Source organism: Takifugu rubripes, unplaced genomic scaffold (genome assembly GCF_901000725.2).
Source record: "Takifugu rubripes unplaced genomic scaffold, fTakRub1.2, whole genome shotgun sequence".
In the NCBI taxonomy this organism is placed as follows: Eukaryota; Metazoa; Chordata; class Actinopteri; order Tetraodontiformes; family Tetraodontidae; genus Takifugu; species Takifugu rubripes.
This window is the reverse complement of record NW_021821642.1, coordinates 141876-164876: the sequence shown is the minus strand read 5'-3', so window position 1 is coordinate 164876 and position 23001 is coordinate 141876. Positions and strand designations below refer to the sequence as shown.

Sequence of the window (23001 nt, the reverse complement as noted above, 5' to 3'; positions counted from 1 at the left end):
AGGTTACATCCTCGGCCCTGCAGCTGAGTGCACAGCACCCCTCGGCCTCCACGCTGGTTCTGGAGGCCGGCATCAACGACCTCAAATTCCAGCAGTCGGAGGTTCTGAAGCAGGACTCCATCTCCCTGGTCTGCTGGACACGGGGAAGCGGCTCATTATCTCGGGCCCGCTTCCCCCACCTCGCTACGGTGACGTCATCACCAGCCGCCCCTGTGGCTGAAGGGGTGCTGCTTGGGCAACAGTAGCCCCTTCGTTGACAAGTTTGCTGCCTTTTTAAATAGACCCCATCTTTTTAAACGGGACGGCCTCCACCCAAACCATGAGGGGTCCCGGCTTCTATCTGTGAACACTGACCTGACTGTCCGTTCCTGCACTACATCCACCTCCTGACTATTGGTTAAAGCACATGCACGCCACCACTCTGCCCCCCACTCACTCACATCTACGCTCACCCCCCCACGCTGCACCATACATGCCCCTCCACCACTACTCCCATGTCTGCCATCAACATCTCAGCTCATTCACTCCATTGACACCATCATTTCATACGGACAGAAACCCAGGACTGTTCCCAGATGCAACAGTGCTTTTATTGTTCCCATAAAAAGACAGGATGAGCGCACGTTCAGCACGGACATAAAGATGCTGTGCTGAACGTGCGCTCTCTTTTAAACACATCTGTTATAGTAAACGACTTAATTTTAGACAGAAACCTCGATGGTATTCTCCTCACTGAGACGTGGCACTGATGCACCTGCTGTTCTCACAGAGGCTTGCCCCCCAGGATTTATCTTTTTATTTTCTACAAGGGGGGGGGGGGGCAGGAAAGGAGGTGGAACCGCTTCATTAACAAGGACCCAAATGTCTTCACGCGAGGTCTCTTTTAATACGTTTCCATCATTTGAGCATCATGCCTTTGTTTTTAGCAGCCCTCCTATTTCAGGCATAACAGTTTACAGACCACCCCAATACTCCACCTCTTTCATCAGCCAATTCTCAGAATTTTTATCAATCATTTATGCTAAATACAACAGGATTTTAATAACTGGTGATTTTAATCTACACATCAACAACGCCTCGGACCCAGTGTCCAGAGAATGTTTAAACCTCCTTCACAGTTTGGATTTTAAACAACATGTCACGCAGCCGACCCACAACAGAGGGCGCCCTGGACCTGGTCATGACCTATGGCCTGTCTGTAGGTTATGTCTCCCTCACCTACCTGAAGCCCAGCTCCTCTTCTTCTCCTCCCTCTCCTACCTGAAGCCCAGCTCCTCTTCTTCTCCTACCTGAAGCCCAGCTCCTCTTCTTCTCCTCCCTCACCTACCTGAAGCCCAGCTCCTCCTCTTCTCCTCCCTCACCTACCTGAAGCCCAGCTCCTCTTCTTCTCCTCCCTCACCTGCCTGAAGCCCAGCTCCTCTTCTTCTCCTCCCTCACCTGCCTGAAGCCCAGCTCCTCCCTCACCTACCTGAAGCCCAGCTCCTCCTCTTCTCCTCCCTCACCTACCTGAAGCCCAGCTCCTCTTCTTCTCCTCCCTCACCTACCTGAAGCCCAGCTCCTCTTCTTCTCCTCCCTCACCTACCTGAAGCCCAGCTCCTCTTCTTCTCCTCCCTCACCTCCCTGAAGCCCAGCTCCTCTTCTTCTCCTCCCTCACCTCCCTGAAGCCCAGCTCCTCTTCTTCTCCTCCCTCACCTACCTGAAGCCCAGCTCCTCTTCTTCTCCTCCCTCACCTACCTGAAGCCCAGCTCCTCTTCTTCTCCTCCCTCACCTACCTGAAGCCCAGCTCCTCTTCTTCTCCTCCCTCACCTACCTGAAGCCCAGCTCCTCTTCTTCTCCTCCCTCACCTACCTGAAGCCCAGCTCCTCTTCTTCTCCTCCCTCACCTCCCTGAAGCCCAGCTCCTCTTCTTCTCCTCCCTCACCTCCCTGAAGCCCAGCTCCTCTTCTTCTCCTCCCTCACCTACCTGAAGCCCAGCTTCCCCCTGCTCAATGGCACCACCCGTCTCACCTATCTGTTCCCCCCCCCGTACACACGCTCCACCTGTCTCTCCCACCAGTCTCACCATCCTGTACACTGACTTCCCCTTTCTCCCTCACCTGTTCACCCTCACCTGTTCACCCCCACCTGTTCACCCTCACCTGTTCACCCTCACCTGTGCTCCCCCCACCTGTTCACCCTCACCTGTTCACCCCCACCTGTTCACCCTCACCTGTTCACCCCCACCTGTTCACCCTCACCTGTGCTCCCCCACCTGTGCTCCCCCCACCGAGGCCGTCGCCCTGAACCTCCCACCACACTGATACCGGCCTCCACCAGCCGGTTCACCTGCTCCACCTTCTCCACGACCCCGTTCATCACGGACCCATGTCCGATCGCCCCCCCACAGCCAGGGCCACCTCCTCCACGGTGTACAGAGACCTGGCCCCCACCTTAACGCCATGGCTCCACGTTCACTGGGAGAGATCAACGCTCCCACCACCAACCACCAGGGAGAGTGGAGCAGGGGCAGGTGGAGTGGAGCAGGGGCAGGTGGAGTGGAGCAGGGGCAGGTAGCGTGGAGCAGGGGCAGGTAGCGTGGAGCAGGGGCAGGGAGAGTGGAGCAGGGGCAGGTGGAGTGGAGCAGGGGCAGGGAGAGTGGAGCAGGGGCGGGTGGAGTGGAGCAGGGGCGGGTGGAGTGGAGCAGGGGCAGGTAGAGTGGAGCAGGGGCAGGGAGAGTGGAGCAGGGGCAGGGAGAGTGGAGCAGGGGCAGGGAGAGTGGAGCAGGGGCAGGGAGAGTGGAGCAGGGGCAGGGGGAGTGGCGCAGGGGCAGGGAGAGTGGAGCAGGGGCAGGGAGAGTGGAGCAGGGGCAGGGGGAGTGGAGCAGGGGCAGGGAGAGTGGAGCAGGGGCAGGTGAAGTGGAGCAGGGGCAGGTGGAGTGGAGCAGGGGCAGGGAGAGTGGAGCAGGGGCAGGTGAAGTGGAGCAGGGGCAGGGAGAGTGGAGCAGGGGCAGGTGGAGTGGAGCAGGGGCAGGTGGAGGGGAGCAGGGGAGGGTGGAGTGGAGCAGGGGCAGGTAGCGTGGGGCAGGGAGTGTGACGGGTGCAGTTAGGACCCAAATGCAGCACTCTGGAAAGCTGGACCGTAGTAATGCCTTTTATTAACACACGGGCAAACAGGAACTCAGGCAGACAAGGAAACTCAGGAAATAGTCCGTTCCTCCGGCTCTGGGCCCACACAAAGTCTAGGAGTCGCAGGCTCGGGGAGTGGGGCAAGCAGCAGCGAAGTCTAAACCAGGTGAGCAGACAGGAACCAGAGACGCTGAGGCAGAAGTCGTAGTCAGGGGCAGAAAGCAGGTAGGTTGTCCGGGGAACAGGCAAGGCAGGCAGAACGAAGACAGGCAGGGTCGGTAACGCTGGAAAGTCTCACATGAAACCAGAAGAACAATCTGGCACTGAGTGAGTGTGAGGCTGGAGAATATATACACTGGTAGGTGAGCTGATTGATGAGGGAGGGCAGGTGTGTGATCAGCGACTGAGGGCAGGTGTGTGATCAGTGACTGAGAGCAGGTGTGTGATCAGTGACTGAGAGCAGGTGTGTGATCAGTGACTGAGAGCAGGTGTGTGATCAGAGGGTGCGGTGTGAGCAGGGCAGTGGAAAAGTACTGGGACAGGAGGGAACTGGGGAAAAGGGGCTGTGACAATTAAACTATACCAACAAGTTAATACCAAGAAAACCAGCTTAACCAGCTCAAAGGGTTGAAAGACTCTCAAAGGAGAACGCTCTCAGCTCGGGGGAGGGGGGGTAGAGGGGGGGGAGAATAGGTTTCCTTCCCTTCCCTTCATTTTCCTTTCCTTTCCTTTCCTTTCCTTTCCTTTCCTTTCCTTTCCTTCAATAGTCTCTTCAGTTCCGGTTTGTGTTCCGTTCTTCCACGCGGGTGTCAGTCAGAACAGAGAGGTGGATGCGTTGATCTCACCTGTCCAGGGGAGAAGGGTGCTGACCCACACTCCCCCCGGAAGGGTGCTGACCGAAACTCCCCCCGGATGGGTGCTGACTCAAACTCCCCCCAGAACGGTGCTGACCCAAACTCCCCCCAGAAGGGTGCTGACCCAAACTCCCCCCAGAAGGGTGCTGACCCAAACTCCCCCCGGATGGGTGCTGACTCAAACTCCCCCCAGAACGGTGCTGACCCAAACTCCCCCCAGAAGGGTGCTGACCCAAACTCCCCCCAGAAGGGTGCTGACCCAAACTCCCCCCAGAAGGGTGCTGACCCAAACTTGACAGTCCACCTGCTGCTCAGGAGGTTCGGTCGGTTGATGCTCCTGCTGGGCGTCAGTGGGTTTGAAGCGGCGCTCCTGACGCCTGGTCACGTGGTTCGGCATCAGCTGCCCTGTTTTCCTGACACCAATATTTACAATATTTACTACATTTTACTGGGAAACGTTGAGATGTTTTCATCCCGCGTACATGCGTGATTCTTGAACGTGAACGTAAGAGCCAGTGGGCGGGTCTCGACCAGGCCTGACGCTGCAAATCAGATATTTTATCTAAACTTTATCTTCTATCCGATATGTTGGGCCGATCAGTCATACACGATCTTGACCAGCAGGCGGCGCTGCTGCCTCAGACACGCCGGGCGGATCTTCCGAGGAATCCCGCTGGAAAAGTCGAATAATGTCATGAAGCGCGATGGAGACGTGATGCTCCTGTGTGCTCCTGCTGCTGCCACAGGTGGAATTTAATGTTCTCAGGTTCAGGTGTGTTCACCAACACGCGCCCGTGCGTCGTGCGTGTGACACGTGTTTCCCGAGGAGGTGTTTTATGTGTTTTGTGTGACGATCAGACGTCAGCAGCGGCTCCCCTCAGGAGGACAGGCTCTGCTGGGGTTACACCTCCTCCTGCTCCTCCTCCTCCTCCTCCTCCGCCGCCGCCGTCACAGCCCCGCACTTTCTCGACAACTTAGCAGCTGCAGGAGGAGGACCCTCTCCCCGCATCTCCCCGCAGGTCCACTGGTCACTCTTGCGTGTTTCGATGGGGAAGCTGGACGCGCTGTGGCAGCTGAGCCTGCTGAGGTGGCTGCGCGAGGAGCGACAGTCGCGGAAACTCATCCTCTTCATCGTCTTCGTGGCGCTGCTGCTGGACAACATGTTGCTGACTGTTGTCGGTGGGTGACACGGTCGGTGGGTCGGTGGGTGTGAGGAGGTGTGAGGAGGTGTGCAGGAGGTGTGAGGAGGTGTGAGGAGGTGTGCAAGAGGTGTGAGGAGGTGTGAGGAGGTGTACAGGAGGTGTGAGGAGGTGTGCAGGAGGTGTGCAGGAGGTGTGAGGAGGAGTGCAGGAGGTGTCCTTATACGACCACACTGTGAAGACCGTGGGCTCCAACGCCACCAGCAGGCCTACGGAGCTGGTCCCAGCACGCCTCCCTGGGACGGAGCTTCCTGGGAACGCCACCTGCCCGGAATCCACCAGCATGCTGACCAACGAGAACGTTAAGGTGGGGATGATGTTTGCCTCCAAGGCCACCGTGCAGCTCATCACCAACCCCTTCATCGGGCCGCTCACGAACAGGTACTGCGCCTCCTCACAGCTCCTCACAGCTCCTCCACCTCCTCACAGCTCCTCACAGTTCCTCACACCTCCTCACAGCTCCTCACACCTCCTGCACCTCCTGCGCCTCCTCACAGCTCCTCACAGCTCCTCCACCTCCTCACAGCTCCTCACACCTCCTCACACCTCCTGCACCTCCTCACACCTCCTCACACCTCCTGCACCTCCTCACATCTCCTGCACCTCCTGCACACCTCCTCACACCTCCTGCACACCTCCTCACACCTCACACCTCCTGCACACCTCCTCACACATCCTGCACCTCCTCACACCTCCTCACACCTCTTGCACACCTCCTGCACACCTCCTGCACATCTCCTCACACCTCCTCACACCTCTTGCAAACCTCCTTACACCTCCTCACACCTCCTGCACAACTCCTCACACCCTCCTGCACACCTCCTCACACCTCTTGCAAACCTCCTTACACCTCCTCACACCTCCTGCACAACTCCTCACACCTCCTGCACACCTCCTCACACCTCTTGCACACCTCCTACACACCTCCTCACACCTCCTGCACATCTCCATACACCTCCTCACACCTCCTGCACATCTCCTTACACCTCCTCACACCTCCTCACACCTCCTCACACCTCCTCACACCTCTTGCACACCTCCTCACACCTCCTGCACACCTCCTCACACCTCCTGCACATCTCCTCACACCTCCTGCACATCTCCATACACCTCCTCACACCTCCTGCACATCTCCTTACACCTCCTCACACCTCCTCACACCTCCTGCACACCTCCTCACACCTCTTGCACACCTCCTCACACCTCCTGCACACCTCCTCACACCTCCTGCACATCTCCATACACCTCCTCACACCTCCTGCACATCTCCTTACACCTCCTCACACCTCCTGCACACCTCCTCACACCTCCTCACACCTCCTGCACTCCTCCTCACATCTCCTCACACCTCCTGCACACCTCCTGCACACCTCCTCACACCTCCTGCACACCTCCTGCACATCTCCATACACCTCCTCACACCTCCTGCACACCTCCTCACACCTCCTCAGACCTCCTCACACCTCCTGTACACCTCCTCAAACCTCCTCACACCTCCTCACACCTCCTCACACCTCTTGCACACCTCCTCACACCTCCTGCACACCTCCTCACACCTCCTGCACATCTCCATACACCTCCTCACACCTCCTGCACATCTCCTTACACCTCCTCACACCTCCTCACACCTCCTGCACACCTCCTCACACCTCTTGCACACCTCCTCACACCTCCTGCACACCTCCTCACACCTCCTGCACATCGCCATACAACTCCTCACACCTCCTGCACATCTCCTTACACCTCCTCACACCTCCTGCACACCTCCTCACACCTCCTCACACCCTCCTGCACATCTCCATACACCTCCCCACACCTCCTGCACACCTCCTGCACATCTCCATACACCTCCTCACACCTCCTGCACACCTCCTGCACACCTCCTCACACCTCCTCAGACCTCCTCACACCTCCTGTACACCTCCTCAAACCTCCTCACACCTCCTGCACACCTCCTCACACCTCTTGCACACCTCCTCACACCTCCTGCACACCTCCTGCACATCTCCTCACACCTCTTCACACCTCTTGCAAATCTCCTCACACCTCCTGCACACCTCCTCACACCTCTTGCACACCTCCTCACACCTCCTGCACACCTCCTCACACCTCCTGCACATCTCCATACACCTCCTCACACCTCCTGCACATCTCCTTACACCTCCTCACACCTCCTGCACATCTCCATACACCTCCCCACACCTCCTGCACACATCCTGCACATCTCCTTACACCTCCTCACACCTCCTGCACATCTCCATACACCTCCTCACACCTCCTTACACCTCCTCCACACCTCCTCACACCTCCTGCACACCTTCTGCACATCTCCTCACACCTCCTCATACCTCCTCACACTTCCTCACACCTCTTGCACATCTCCATACACCTCCTGCACACCTCCTCACACCTCCTGCACATCTCCATACACCTCCTCACACCTCCTGCACATCTCCTTACACCTCCTCACACCTCCTGCACACCTCCTCACACCTCCTGCACATCTCCATACACCTCCTCACACCTCCTGCACATCTCCTTACACCTCCTCACACCTCCTCACACCTCCTGCACACCTCCTCACACCTCCTGCACATCTCCATACACCTCCCCACACCTCCTGCACACCTCCTGCACATCTCCATACACCTCCTCACACCTCCTGCACACCTCCTGCACACCTCCTCACACCTCCTCAGACCTCCTCACACCTCCTGTACACCTCCTCAAACCTCCTCACACCTCCTGCACACCTCCTGCACACCTCTTGCACACCTCCTCACACCTCCTTACACCTCCTCCACACCTCCTCACACCTCCTGCACACCTTCTGCACATCTCCTCACACCTCCTCATACCTCCTCACACTTCCTCACACCTCTTGCACATCTCCATACACCTCCTGCACACCTCCTCACACCTCCTGCACATCTCCATACACCTCCTCACACCTCCTGCACATCTCCTTACACCTCCTCACAACCTCCTGCACACCTCCTCACACCTCCTGCACATCTCCATACACCTCCTCACACCTCCTGCACATCTCCTTACACCTCCTCACACCTCCTCACACCTCCTGCACACCTCCTCACACCTCCTGCACATCTCCATACACCTCCTCACACCTCCTGCACACCTCCTGCACATCTCCATACACCTCCTCACACCTCCTGCACACCTCCTGCACACCTCCTCACACCTCCTCACACCTCCTCACACCTCCTGTACACCTCCTCAAACCTCCTCACACCTCCTGCACACCTCCTGCACACCTCTTGCACACCTCCTCACACCTCCTCACACCTCCTGCACACCTCCTGCACATCTCCTCACACCTCTTCACACCTCTTGCAAACCTCCTCACACCTCCTGCACACCTCCTCACACCTCTTGCACACCTCCTCACACCTCCTACACACCTCCTGCACACCTCCTCACACCTCCTGCACATCTCCATACACCTCCTCACACCTCCTGCACATCTCCTTACACCTCCTCACACCTCCTCACACCTCCTCACACCTCCTGCACATCTCCATACACCTCCCCACACCTCCTGCACACCTCCTGCACATCTCCATACACCTCCCCACACCTCCTGCACACCTCCTGCACATCTCCATACACCTCCTCACACCTCCTGCACACCTCCTGCACACCTCCTCACACCTCCTCACACCTCCTCACACCTCCTGTACACCTCCTCAAACCTCCTCACACCTCCTGCACACCTCCTGCACACCTCTTGCACACCTCCTCACACCTCCTCACACCTCCTGCACACCTCCTGCACATCTCCTCACACCTCTTCACACCTCTTACAAACCTCCTCACACCTCCTGCACACCTCCTCACACCTCTTGCACACCTCCTCACACCTCCTACACACCTCCTGCACACCTCCTCACACCTCCTGCACATCTCCATACACCTCCTCACACCTCCTGCACATCTCCTTACACCTCCTCACACCTCCTCACACCTCCTCACACCTCCTGCACATCTCCATACACCTCCCCACACCTCCTGCACACCTCCTGCACATCTCCATACACCTCCTCACACCTCCTGCACACCTCCTGCACATCTCCATACACCTCCTCACACCTCCTGCACATCTCCATACACCTCCTCACACCTCCTGCACATCTCCTTACACCTCCTGCACATCTCCATACACCTCCTCACACCTCCTGCACACCTCCTCACACCTCCTGCACACCTCCTGCACATCTCCATACACCTCCTCACACCTCCTGCACATCTCCATACACCTCCTCACACCTCCTGCACATCTCCTTACACCTCCTGCAACATCCTACCATACACCTCCCTCACACCTCCTGCACACCTCCTCACCACCTCCTGCACACCTCCTCACACCTCCTGCACACCTCCTGCACATCTCCTCACACCTCCTCACACCTCTTGCAAACCTCCTTACACCTCCTCACACCTCCTGCACATCTCCATTACACCTCCTCACACCTCCTGCACAATCTGCTTACACCTCCTCACACCTCCTGCACACCTCCTGCCACACCTCCTGCACATCTCCATACACCTTCTACACACCTCCTCACACCTCTTGCAACCTCCTGCACACCTCCTCACACCTCCTCAAACCTCCTGTACACCTTCTCAAACCTCCTCACACCTCCTCACACCTCCTCACACCTCCTGCACACCTCCTGCACACCTCCTGCACATCTCCATACACCTCCTCACACCTCCTGCACACCTCCTGCACACCTCCTCACACCTCTTGCACACCTCCTGCACACCTCCTACACATCTCCATACACCTCCTCACACCTCCTGCACACCTCCTGCACACCTCCTGCACTCCTCCTAACATCTCCTCACACCTCCTCACACCTCTTGCAAACCTCCTTACACCTCCTCACACCTCCTGCACTCCTCCTAACATCTCCTCACACCTCCTCACACCTCTTGCAAACCTCCTTACACCTCCTCACACCTCCTGCACTCCTCCTCACACCTCCTGCACACCTCCTGCACACCTCCTCACACCTCCTCACACCTCCTGCACACCTCCTGCACACCTCCTCACATCTCCTCACACCTCCTGCACACCTCCTGCACACCTCCTCACACCTCCTCACACCTCTTGCAAACCTCCTGCACATCTCCATACACCTCCTGCACACCTCCTGCACACCTCCTGCACACCTCCTGCACACCTCCTGCACATCTCCTGCACTCCTCCTCACATCTCCTCACACCTCCTCACACCTCTTGCAAACCTCCTGCACATCTCCATACACCTCCTGCACATCTCCATACACCTCCTCACACCTCCTCACACCTCCTCACACCTCTTGCACATCTCCTCCTGCACACCTCCTCACACCTCCTCACACCTCTTGCACACCTCCTCACACCTCCTGCACACCTCCTGCACATCTCCTCACACCTCCTCACACCTCTTGCACACCTCCTGCACACCTCCTGCACATCTCCATACACCTCTTCACACCTCCTGCACATCTGCTTACACCTCCTCACACCTCCTGCACACCTCCTGCACACCTCCTGCACATCTCCATACACTTTCTCACACCTCCTCACACCTCTTGCAAACCTCCTGCACACCTCCTCACACCTCCTCAAACCTCCTGTACACCTTCTCAAACCTCCTCACACCTCCTCACACCTCTTGCAAACCTCCTTACACCTCCTCACACCTCCTGCACTCCTCCTCACAACCTCCTGCACACCTCCTCACACCTCCTCACACCTCCAGCACACCTCCTGCACACCTCCTCACATCTCCTCACACCTCCTGCACACCTCCTGCAACACCTCCTCACACCTCCTCACACCTCTTGCAAACCTCCTGCACATCTCCATACACCTCCTGCACACCTCCTGCACACCTCCTGCACATCTCCTGCACTCCTCCTCACATCTCCTCACACCTCCTCACACCTCTTGCAAACCTCCTGCACATCTCCATACACCTCCTGCACATCTCCATACACCTCCTCACACCTCCTCACACCTCCTCACACCTCTTGCACATCTCCTCCTGCACACCTCCTCACACCTCCTCACACCTCTTGCACATCTCCTTACACCTCCTCACACCTCCTGCACATCTCCATACACCTCCTCACACCTCCTGCACACCTCCTCACACCTCCTGCACACCTCCTGCACACCTCCTCACACCTCCTCACACCTCCAGCACACCTCCAGCACACCTCCTGCACACCTCCTCACATCTCCTCACACCTCCTGCACACCTCCTGCACACCTCCTCACACCTCCTCACACCCTCTTGCAAACCTCCTGCACATCTCCATACACCTCCTCACACCTCCTCACACCTCCTCACACCTCTTGCACATCTCCTCCTGCACACCTCCTCACACCTCCTCACACCTCCTGCACACCTCCTGTACACCTTCTCAAACCTCCTCACACCTCCTCACACCTCTTGCAAACCTCCTTACACCTCCTCACACCTCCTGCACTCCTCCTCACACCTCCTGCACACCTCCTCACACCTCCTCACACCTCCAGCACACCTCCTGCACACCTCCTCACATCTCCTCACACCTCCTGCACACCTCCTGCACACCTCCTCACACCTCTTGCAAACCTCCTGCACATCTCCATACACCTCCTGCACACCTCCTGCACACCTCCTGCACACCTCCTGCACACCTCCTGCACATCTCCTGCACTCCTCCTCACATCTCCTCACACCTCCTCACACCTCTTGCAAACCTCCTGCACATCTCCATACACCTCCTGCACATCTCCATACACCTCCTCACACCTCCTCACACCTCCTCACACCTCTTGCACATCTCCTCCTGCACACCTCCTCACACCTCCTCACACCTCTTGCACATCTCCTTACACCTCCTCACACCTCCTGCACATCTCCATACACCTCCTCACACCTCCTGCACACCTCCTCACACCTCCTGCACACCTCCTCACACCTCCTGCACACCTCCTGCACATCTCCTCACACCTCCTCACACCTCTTGCACACCTCCTGCACACCTCCTGCACATCTCCATACACCTCTTCACACCTCCTGCACATCTGCTTACACCTCCTCACACCTCCTGCACACCTCCTGCACACCTCCTGCACATCTCCATACACCTTCTCACACCTCCTCACACCTCTTGCAAACCTCCTGCACACCTCCTCACACCTCCTCAAACCTCCTGTACACCTTCTCAAACCTCCTCACACCTCCTCACACCTCTTGCAAACCTCCTTACACCTCCTCACACCTCCTGCACTCCTCCTCACACCTCCTGCACACCTCCTGCACACCTCCTCACACCTCCTCACACCTCCAGCACACCTCCTGCACACCTCCTCACATCTCCTCACACCTCCTGCACACCTCCTGCACACCTCCTCACACCTCCTCACACCTCTTGCAAACCTCCTGCACATCTCCATACACCTCCTGCACACCTCCTGCACACCTCCTGCACATTTCCTGCACTCCTCCTCACATCTCCTCACACCTCCTCACACCTCTTGCAAACCTCCTGCACATCTCCATACACCTCCTGCACACCTCCTGCACACCTCCTCACACCTCTTGCAAACCTCCTGCACATCTCCATACACCTCCTGCACACCTCCTGCACACCTCCTGCACACCTCCTGCACATTTCCTGCACTCCTCCTCACATCTCCTCACACCTCCTCACACCTCTTGCAAACCTCCTGCACATCTCCATACACCTCCTGCACACCTCCTGCACACCTCCTGCACACCTCCTGCACACCTCCTGCACATCTCCTCCTGCACACCTCCTCACACCTCCTCACACCTCCTCACACCTCTTGCACATCTCCTTACACCTCCTGCACATCTCCATACACCTCCTCACACCTCCTCACACCTCCTGCACACCTCCTCACACCTCCTGCACACCTCCTGCACATTTCCTCACACCTCCTCACACCTCTTGCAAACCTCCTTACACCTCCTCACACCTCCTGCACATCTCCATACACCTCTTCACACCTCCTGCACATCTGCTTACACCTCCTCACACCTCCTGCACACCTCCTGCACACCTCCTGCACATCTCCATACACCTTCTCACACCTCCTCACACCTCTTGCAAACCTCCTGCACACCCTCCTCACACCTCCTCAAACCTCCTGTACACCTTCTCAAACCTCCTCACACCTCCTCACACCTCCTCACACCTCCTGCACACCTCCTGCACACCTCCTGCACATCTCCATACACCTCCTCACACCTCCTGCACACCTCCTGCACACCTCCTCACACCTCCTGCACACCTCCTGCACACCTCCTGCACATCTCCATACACCTCCTCACACCTCCTGCACACCTCCTGCACTCCTCCTAACATCTCCTCACACCTCCTCACACCTCTTGCAAACCTCCTTACACCTCCTCACACCTCCTGCACTCCTCCTAACATCTCCTCACACCTCCTCACACCTCTTGCAAACCTCCTTACACCTCCTCACACCTCTGCACTCCTCCTCACACCTCCTGCACACCTCCTGCACACCTCCTCACACCTCCTCACACCTCCAGCACACCTCCTGCACACCTCCTCACATCTCTTCACACCTCCTGCACACCTCCTGCACACCTCCTCACACCTCCTCACACCTCTTGCAAACCTCCTGCACATCTCCATACACCTCCTGCACACCTCCTGCACACCTCCTGCACACCTCCTGCACCTCCTGCACACCTCCTGCACATCTCCTGCACTCCTCCTCACATCTCCTCACACCTCCTCACACCTCTTGCAAACCTCCTGCACATCTCCATACACCTCCTGCACATCTCCATACACCTCCTCACACCCTCCTGCACAGCTCCTGCACATCTCCTGCACACCTCCTCACACATCCTGCACCTCCTCACACATCCTGCACCTCCTCACACATCCTGCACACCTCCTCACACCTCCTCACACCTCCTTACACCTCCTGCACACCTCCTTTACATCTCCTCCTGCACACCTCCTCACACCTCCTCACACCTCTTGCACATCTCCTTACACCTCCTCACACCTCCTGCACATCTCCATACACCTCCTGCACTCCTCCTCACACCTCCTCACACCTCCTACACACCTCCTCACACCTCCTGCACATCTCCATACACCTCCTCACACCTCCTCACACCTCTTGCACACCTCATGCACATCTCCATACACCTCCTCACACCTCCTGCACACCTCCTGCACATCTCCTCACACCCTCCTCACACCTCTTGCAAACCTCCTTACACCTCCTCACACCTCCTGCACATCTCCATACACCTCTTCACACCTCCTGCACATCTGCTTACACCTCCTCACACCTCCTCACACCTCCTGCACACCTCCTGCACACCTCCTGCACATCTCCATACACCTTCTCACACCTCCTCACACCTCTTGCAAACCTCCTGCACACCTCCTCACACCTCCTCAAACCTCCTATACACCTTCTCAAACCTCCTCACACCTCCTCACACCTCCTCACACCTCCTCACACCTCCTGCACACCTCCTGCACACCTCCTGCACTCCTCCTAACATCTCCTCACACCTCCTCACACCTCTTGCATACCTCCTTACACCTCCTCACACCTCCTGCACTCCTCCTAACATCTCCTCACACCTCCTCACACCTCTTGCAAACCTCCTTACACCTCCTCACACCTCCTGCACTCCTCCTCACACCTCCTGCACACCTCCTGCACACCTCCTCACACCCTCCTCACACCTCCAGCACACCTCCTGCACACCTCCTCACATCTCCTCACACCTCCTGCACACCTCCTGCACACCTCCTCACACCTCCTCACACCTCTTGCAAACCTCCTGCACATCTCCATACACCTCCTGCACACCTCCTGCACACCTCCTGCACACCTCCTGCACACCTCCTGCACATCTCCTGCACTCCTCCTCACATCTCCTCACACCTCCTCACACCTCTTGCAAACCTCCTTACACCTCCTGCACACCTCCTCACACCTCCTCAAACCTCCTGTACACCTTCTCAAACCTCCTCACACCTCCTCACACCTCCTGCACACCTCCTGCACACCTCCTCACACCTCCTGTACACCTTCTCAAACCTCCTCACACCTCCTCACACCTCCATACACCTCCTCACACCTCTTGCACACCTCCTCACACCTCCTGCACATCTCCATACAACCTCCTCACACCTCCTCCACAGCTCCTGCACATCTCCATACACCTCTTCACACCTCCTGCACATCTCCTTACAACCTCCTCACACCTCCTGCCCACCTCCTGCACACCTCCTGCACACCTCCTGCACATCACCATACACCTTCTCACACCTCCTCACACCTCCTCAAACCTCCTGTACACCTTCTCAAACCTCCTCACACCTCCTCACACCTCCTCACACCTCCTGCACACCTTCTGCACATCTCCTCACACCTCCTGCACACCTTCTGCACATCTCCTCACACCTCCTGCACACCTCCTGCACATCTCCATACACCTTCTCACACCTCCTCACACCTCCTCACCCTCTTGCAAACCTCCTGCACACCTCCTCACACCTCCTCAAACCTCCTGTACACCTCCTCACACCTCTTGCAGACCTCCTCACACCTCCTGCACATCTCCATACACCTCCTCACACCTCCTGCACACCTCCTGCACATCTCCATACACCTCCTCACACCACCTCCTGCACACCTCCTTGCACACCTTCTCACACCTCCTGCACACACTTCTGCACATCTCCTCACACCTCCTGCACACCTCCTGCACATCTCCATACACCTTCTCACACCTCCCACACCTCCTCACACCTCTTGCAAACCTCCTGCACACCTCCTCACACCTCCTCAAACCTCCTGTACACCTTCTCAAAACCTCCTCACACCTCCTCACACCTCCTGCACACCTCCTGCACACCTCCTGCACACCTCCTCACACCTCCTGCCCACCTCCTGCACATCTCCCTCACACCTCCTCACACCTCTTGCAAACCTCCTTACACCTCCTCACAACCTCCTGTACACCTCCTGCACACCTCCTCACATCTCCTCACACCTCCTGTACACCTCCTCACATACCTCCTCACACCTCCTCACACCTCCTGCACATCTCCATACACCTCTCAACCTCCTGCAACACCTCCTGCACACCTCCTGCACATCTCCCATACCCTCCTCACAACCTCCTGCACACCTCCTGCACACCTCCTCACACCTCCTGCACACCTTCTGCACATCTCCTCACACCTCCTCAACACCTCCTCACACTTCCTCACACCTCTTGCACATCTCCATACACCTCCTCACACCTCCTGCCCACCTCCTGCACACCTCCTGCACTCCTCCTCACATCTCCTCACACCTCCTGCACACCTCCTGCACACCTCCTCACACCTCCTGTACACCTCCTGCACATCTCCTCACACCTCCTGCACACCTCCTGCACTCCTCCTCACATCTCCTCACACCTCCTGCACACCTCCTCACACCTCCTGTACACCTCCTGCACATCTCCTCACACCTCCTCACACACCTCTTGCAAACCTCCTTACACCTCCTCACACCTCCTGCACTCCTCCTCACACCTCCTTACTCCTCCTCACACCTCTTGCACATCTCCTTACACCTCCTCCTGCACACCTCCTCACACCTCCTCACACCTCTTGCACATCTCCTTACACCTCCTGCACACCTCCTGCACACCTCCTCACACCTCCTGCACACCTCCTGCACACCTCCTGCACACCTCCAGACATCTCCTCACACCTCCTGCACACCTCCTCACACCTCCTCACACTTCCTGCACACCTCCTCACATCTCCTCACACCTCCTGCACATCTCCTTACAACCTCCTCACACCTCCTCACACCTCCTGCCCACCTCCTGCACACCTCCTCACACCTCCTCACACCTCCTCACACCTCCTGCACATCTCCTTACACCTCCTCACACCTCCTCACACCTCCTGCCCACCTCCTGCACTCCTCCTCACACCTCCTCACACCTCCTGCACACCTCCTCAAACCTCCTCACACCTCCTCACACCTCCTGCACATCTCCTTACACCTCCTCACACCTCCTCACACCTCCTCACATCTCCTTACACCCTCCTCACACCTCCTCACACCTCCTCACACCTCCTGCACATCTCCTCACACCTCCTCACACCTCCTGCACCTCCTCACACCTCCTGCACACCTCCTGCACACCTCCTCACACCTCCTGCACATCTCCATACACCTCCTCACAACCTCCTGCACACCTCCTGCACACCTCCTCACACCTCCTCACACCTCCTCACACCTCCTGCACATCTCCATACACCTCCTGCACACCTCCTGCACACCTCCTCACATCTCCTTACACCTCCTCACACCTCCTCACACCTCCTGCACATCTCCTCACACCACCTCCTCACACCTCCTGCACACCTCCTGCACACCTCCTCACACCTCCTCACACCTCCTGCCACCTCCTCACACCTCCTGTACACCTCCTGCACACCTCCTCACACCTCCTCCTAAAGCTCCTCTTGCAGATGTCCTTCTGGAAGACATGTTGACAGGTCACCTGTTTCCCTGCTGTGATGCTCTGCAGCAGTGGGGGCTGCCTGTGTCCACAACACACTCCTGGAATATCAGATGCTAAACCCAACCACAGACGGACCTTCCAGCTCTTCTTGTATACGTACTTGTATCTTTGTGAGGACTTTCGTAGACGTAATGCATTACTCAGCTCCTAACTCCACCCATCCCACCTACGTCCTGACCCCTAACCCTGACCTAAACCCAGTTCTAACCTCGACCAGGTCTGAACCCTGGGGGCCAGCCAGAATGTCCTCACTTTGCTAGTAGAATCTGCTGATGTACAAGAACACACACACAGATGAAGACGTGAGGGGGGGACGTGTCCTCCTTCATGAACGTGTGTTCGTATAGAAGCCTGTTTGTTGGGGGATCAGGAGCTCTGCTGGCCTCAGCTTGGAGAGGGTTGATAGACCCTCTGGAGCTGCTGGACTGGGAGAACATAATGAGGAGTTGAGGAGAGACGTGATGAACGCTCCCAGCTGCCAGTCAGGCTGTGTCCACACAGCTGGAGCTGCCCACTGTAGGTGGTGCAGCACGCCAACGTTAGCTAAAGAAGCTAAAAATACCCGCTGCAGCTGTGGCGCTGGCCCAGAACAGTCTGGGTCTCTGACAGGGAGCCCAAAGACCACATGGCACCTGCTGAACTTCACTGCACATTTCAGCCAAACCTTCCAGCTGTGGCAGCTGTTGATGGTCCCAGTGCTGCTCAGCCCGGTTGGTTCCTGTAGACGCTGAGCTGAAGGAGGACACGTCCCCCCTCACGTCTTCATCTGTGTGTGTGTTCTTGTACATCAGCAGATTCTACTAGCAAAGTGAGGACTTTCTGGCTGGCCCCCAGGGTTCAGACCTGGTCGAGGTTAGAACTGGGTTTAGGTCAGGGTTAGGGGTCAGGACGTAGGTGGGATGGGTGGAGTTAGGAGCTGAGTAATGCATTACGTCTACAAAAGTCCTCACAAAGATACAAGTACGTATACAAGAAGAGCTGGAAGGTCCGTCTGTGGTTGGGTTTAGCATCTGATATTCCAGGAGTGTGTTGTGGACACAGGCAGCCCCCACTGCTGCAGAGCATCACAGCAGGGAAACAGGTGACCTGTCAACATGTCTTCCAGAAGGACATCTGCAAGGAGCTTTAGGAGGAGGTGTGAGGAGGTGTGAGGAGGTGTGAGGAGGTGTGAGGAGGTGTAAGGAGGTGTGAGGAGATGTGCAGGAGGTGTGAGGAGGTGTGAGGAGGTGTGAGGAGGTGTGGAGGAGGTGTGAGGAGATGTGAGGAGGTGTAAGGAGGTGTGAGGAGGAGTGAGGAGATGTGAGGAGGTGTGAGGAGGTGTGAGGAGATGTGAGGAGATGTGCAGGAGGTGTGAGGAGGTGTGAGGAGGTGTGCAGGAGGTGTGAGGAGGTGTGGAGGAGGTGTGAGGAGATGTGGCAGGAGGTGTGAGGAGGTGTGCAGGAGGTGTGCAGGAGGTGTGAGGAGGTGTGAGGAGATGTGCAGGAGGTGTGAGGAGGTGTGAGGAGGTGTGAGGAGGTGTAAGGAGATGTGAGGAGGTGTGCAGGAGGTGTGCAGGAGGTGTGAGGAGGTGTGAGGAGGTGTGAGGAGGTGTATGGAGATGTGCAGGAGGTGTGAGGAGGTGTGGGGAGGGGAAGGAGTGTGAGGAGGTGTGAGGGAGGTGTGAGGAGATGTGCAGGAGGTGTGAGGGAGGTGTGAGGAGATGTGCAGGAGGTGTGAGGAGGTTGAGGGAGGTGTGCAGGGAGGTGTGAGGAGGGTGTATGGAGAGGTGCAGGAGGTGTGAGGACGTGTGAGGGAGGTGTGCAGGAGGTGTGAGGAGGTGTATGGATATGTGCAGGAGGTGTGAGGAGTGTGCAGGAGGTGTGAGGAGAGGTGCAGGAGGTGTGAGGAGGTGTAAGAGATGTGCAGGAGGTGTGAGGAGTTGTATGGAGATGTGCAGGAGGTTGAGGAGGTTGTGGCAGAGGTGTGCAGGAGGTGTGAGGAGGTGTACAGGAGGTGTGAGGAGGTGTGCAAGAGGTGTGAGGAGGTGTAGGAGATGTGAGGAGGTGTGCAGGAGGTGTGAGGAGGTGTGAGGAGGTGTGCAGGAGGTGTGAGGAGCTGTTAGGAGGTGTGAGGAGCTGTGAGGAGGTGTGAGGAGGTGCAGGAGGTGCAGGAGGTGTGATGAGGTGTGAGGAGGTGTGAGGAGCTGTGAGGAGCTGTGAGGAGCTGTGAGGAGCTGTGAGGAGGTGCAGTACCTGTTCGTGAGCGGCCCGATGAAGGGGTTGGTGATGAGCTGCACGGTGGCCTTGGAGGCAAACATCATCCCCACCTTAACGTTCTCGTTGGTCAGCATGCTGGTGGATTCCGGGCAGGTGGCGTTCCCAGGAAGCTCCGTCCCAGGGAGGCGTGCTGGGACCAGCTCCGTAGGCCTGCTGGTGGCGTTGGAGCCCACGGTCTTCACAGTGTGGTCGTATAAGGACACGATGGTTTGGAAGGCTCCAGATGAAGCCTCCTGGGACTCTGTGCTGTTCTTCAAGACCAAGACTTTGGATTGGTCCAGACTGTACAGGTAGCTTGGAATGATGGGAACTGCGGGTCGGAAAATCACATTACAAATATAAATATAGATGTTTGCATATATGTAGAGATATATGGATATATATGTTTAGGCTTCTTCAGGGGCTTCTTCAGGTCAGGTCATTAGTGGGATTCACCAAGGAGCCAGTGAATGTTTATGATGGTGTTTGTTCCAGTGAACAAACCTGTTTGTTAAATATATTCAGGAATATGAAGGGGCTCATTAAGTGATCTCCATGGTTCCTCCTCTACCTCCTGCTAAACCTAATTAGGTGGAGACGTCTGGAGGTAGGAATGAACAGGAAGCAACGCTGACCGACAACATTTACCTGTGATCGAGTCCTGATCTAAAGCATAAACCACGTTTAGAGAAAACAACCTGAAGGTGCTGAATATGTTAAATAATATTAAAATAAAAACAGAAAACACTCAACAAGTGCCTCAAATCCATGACTAGATCAATATTCCAGGCCAGGAAGGCTCGTCTGCACGGTTGGAAGGTGCAGCTGCATGTGCACCAGGGCCACCAGAGACCAGGGCCACCAGAGACGGGGCCACCAGAGACCAGGGCCACCAGACACCAGGGCCACCAGAGACGGGGCCACCAGAGACCAGGGCCACCAGAGACCAGGGCCACCAGAGACGGGGCCACCAGAGACGGGGCCACCAGAGACCGGGGCCACCAGAGACCAGGGCCACCAGAGACCAGGGCCACCAGAGACGGGGCCACCAGAGACCAGGGCCACCAGAGACCAGGGCCACCAGAGACGGGGCCACCAGAGACCAGGGCCACCAGAGACCAGGGCCACCAGAGACCAGGGCCACCAGAGACCAGGGCCCCACTGGGGGCCCAGGAGATTAAAGACGCCCAAACAGGTTATTGTCCAACAGGTGGACGACAACAGGTGGACAACCAGCAACACGGTTCCATGTGTTTGCTTCTACATGTCTGACTTACTACACTGCGCACACACACACACGGATGATGGAAGGACAGACAGACAGGCAGACAGACAGACAGGCAGACAGACAGGCAGACAGACAGACAGACAGACAGACAGACAGACAGACAGACAGACAGACAGGCAGACAGACAGACAGGCAGGCAGACAGGCAGGCAGACAGACAGGCAGACAGAGAGACAGGCAGGCAGACAGACAGACAGACAGACAGACAGACAGACAGACAGACAGGCAGGCAGACAGACAGACAGACAGACAGGCAGACAGACAGGCAGACAGAGAGACAGACAGACAGACAGGCAGACAGACAGACAGACAGGCAGGCAGACAGGCAGGCAGACAGACAGGCAGACAGAGAGACAGGCAGGCAGAGAGACAGACAGACAGGCAGACAGACAGATAAAAGTTGGCAGGCAGACCCAGCGTGGTCTGTGCCAGCAGTGAACCGACGGTAGAGCGGAAGCGGCACCCACCGACCCACCGGCCGGGCACCCACCGACCCACCGACCCACCGACCGTGTCACCCACCGACCCACCGACCGGGCACCCACCGACCCACCGACCCACCGACCCACCGACCGGGCACCCACCGACCCACCGACCGTGTCACCCACCGACCACAGTCAGCAACATGTTGTCCAGCAGCAGCGCCACGAAGACGATGAAGAGGATGAGTTTCCGCGACTGTCGCTCCTCGCGCAGCCACCTCAGCAGGCTCAGCTGCCACAGCGCGTCCAGCTTCCCCATCGAAACACGCAAGAGTGACCAGTGGACCTGCGGGGAGATGCGGGGAGAGGGTCCTCCTCCTGCAGCTGCTAAGTTGTCCAGAAAGTGCGGGGCTGTGACGGCGGCGGCGGAGGAGGAGGAGGAGGAGGAGGAGGAGGAGGAGGTGTAACCCCAGCAGAGCCTGTCCTCCTGAGGGGAGCCGCTGCTGACGTCTGATCGTCACACAAAACACATAAAACACCTCCTCGGGAAACACGTGTCACACGCACGACGCACGGGCGCGTGTTGGTGAACACACCTGAACCTGAGAACATTAAATTCCACCTGTGGCAGCAGCAGGAGCACACAGGAGCATCACGTCTCCATCGCGCTTCATGACATTATTCGACTTTTCCAGCGGGATTCCTCGGAAGATCCGCCCGGCGTGTCTGAGGCAGCAGGCTCCGCCTGCTGGTCAAGATCGTGTATGACTGATCGGCCCAACATATCGGATAGAAGATAAAGTTGAGATAAAATATCTGATTTGCAGCGTCAGGCCTGGTCGAGACCCGCCCTCTGGCTCTTACGTTCACGTTCAAGTCTGTGTTTGCGTTTGTTAATGTGCGTGTTCAACACGGTTTCTTCATCAAGCACGCACGTGAGATAAGATAAGATAAGATAAAACTTTATTGATCCCGCATCGGGGAGATTCACGCATGTACGCGGGATGAAAACATCTCAACGTTTCCCAGTAAAATGTAGTAAATATTGTAATATTGGTGTCAGGAAAACAGGGCAGCTGATGCCGAACCAACGTGACCAGGCGTCAGGAGCGCCGCTTCAAACCCACTGACGCCCAGCAGGAGCATCAACCGACCGAACCTCCTGAGCCAGGCAGGTGGACTGTCAAGTTTGGGTCAGCACCCTTCTTGGGGGAGTGTGGGTCAGCACCCTTCTGGGTCAGCACCCTTCTGGGGGGAGTGTTTGGGTCAGCACCCTTCCG

The 23001-nt window shown here is 57.1% G+C and overlaps 1 protein-coding gene across 1 annotated transcript; it reads right to left on the bottom strand.

Annotated features, from left to right (window-relative positions):
• Positions 1 to 4554: 4554 nt before the first annotated feature.
• Positions 4555 to 22128, bottom strand: LOC115248585 (synaptic vesicular amine transporter-like). The gene is made up of 3 exons (XM_029832338.1): positions 21908 to 22128; positions 19926 to 20343; positions 4555 to 4630 (listed from the first exon to the last, which is right to left on the bottom strand). The coding sequence occupies exons 1-3, from the start codon at positions 22038 to 22040 to the stop codon at positions 4555 to 4557; spliced, it is 627 nt and encodes a 208-aa protein (XP_029688198.1). The 5' UTR covers positions 22041 to 22128.
• Positions 22129 to 23001: the final 873 nt, after the last annotated feature.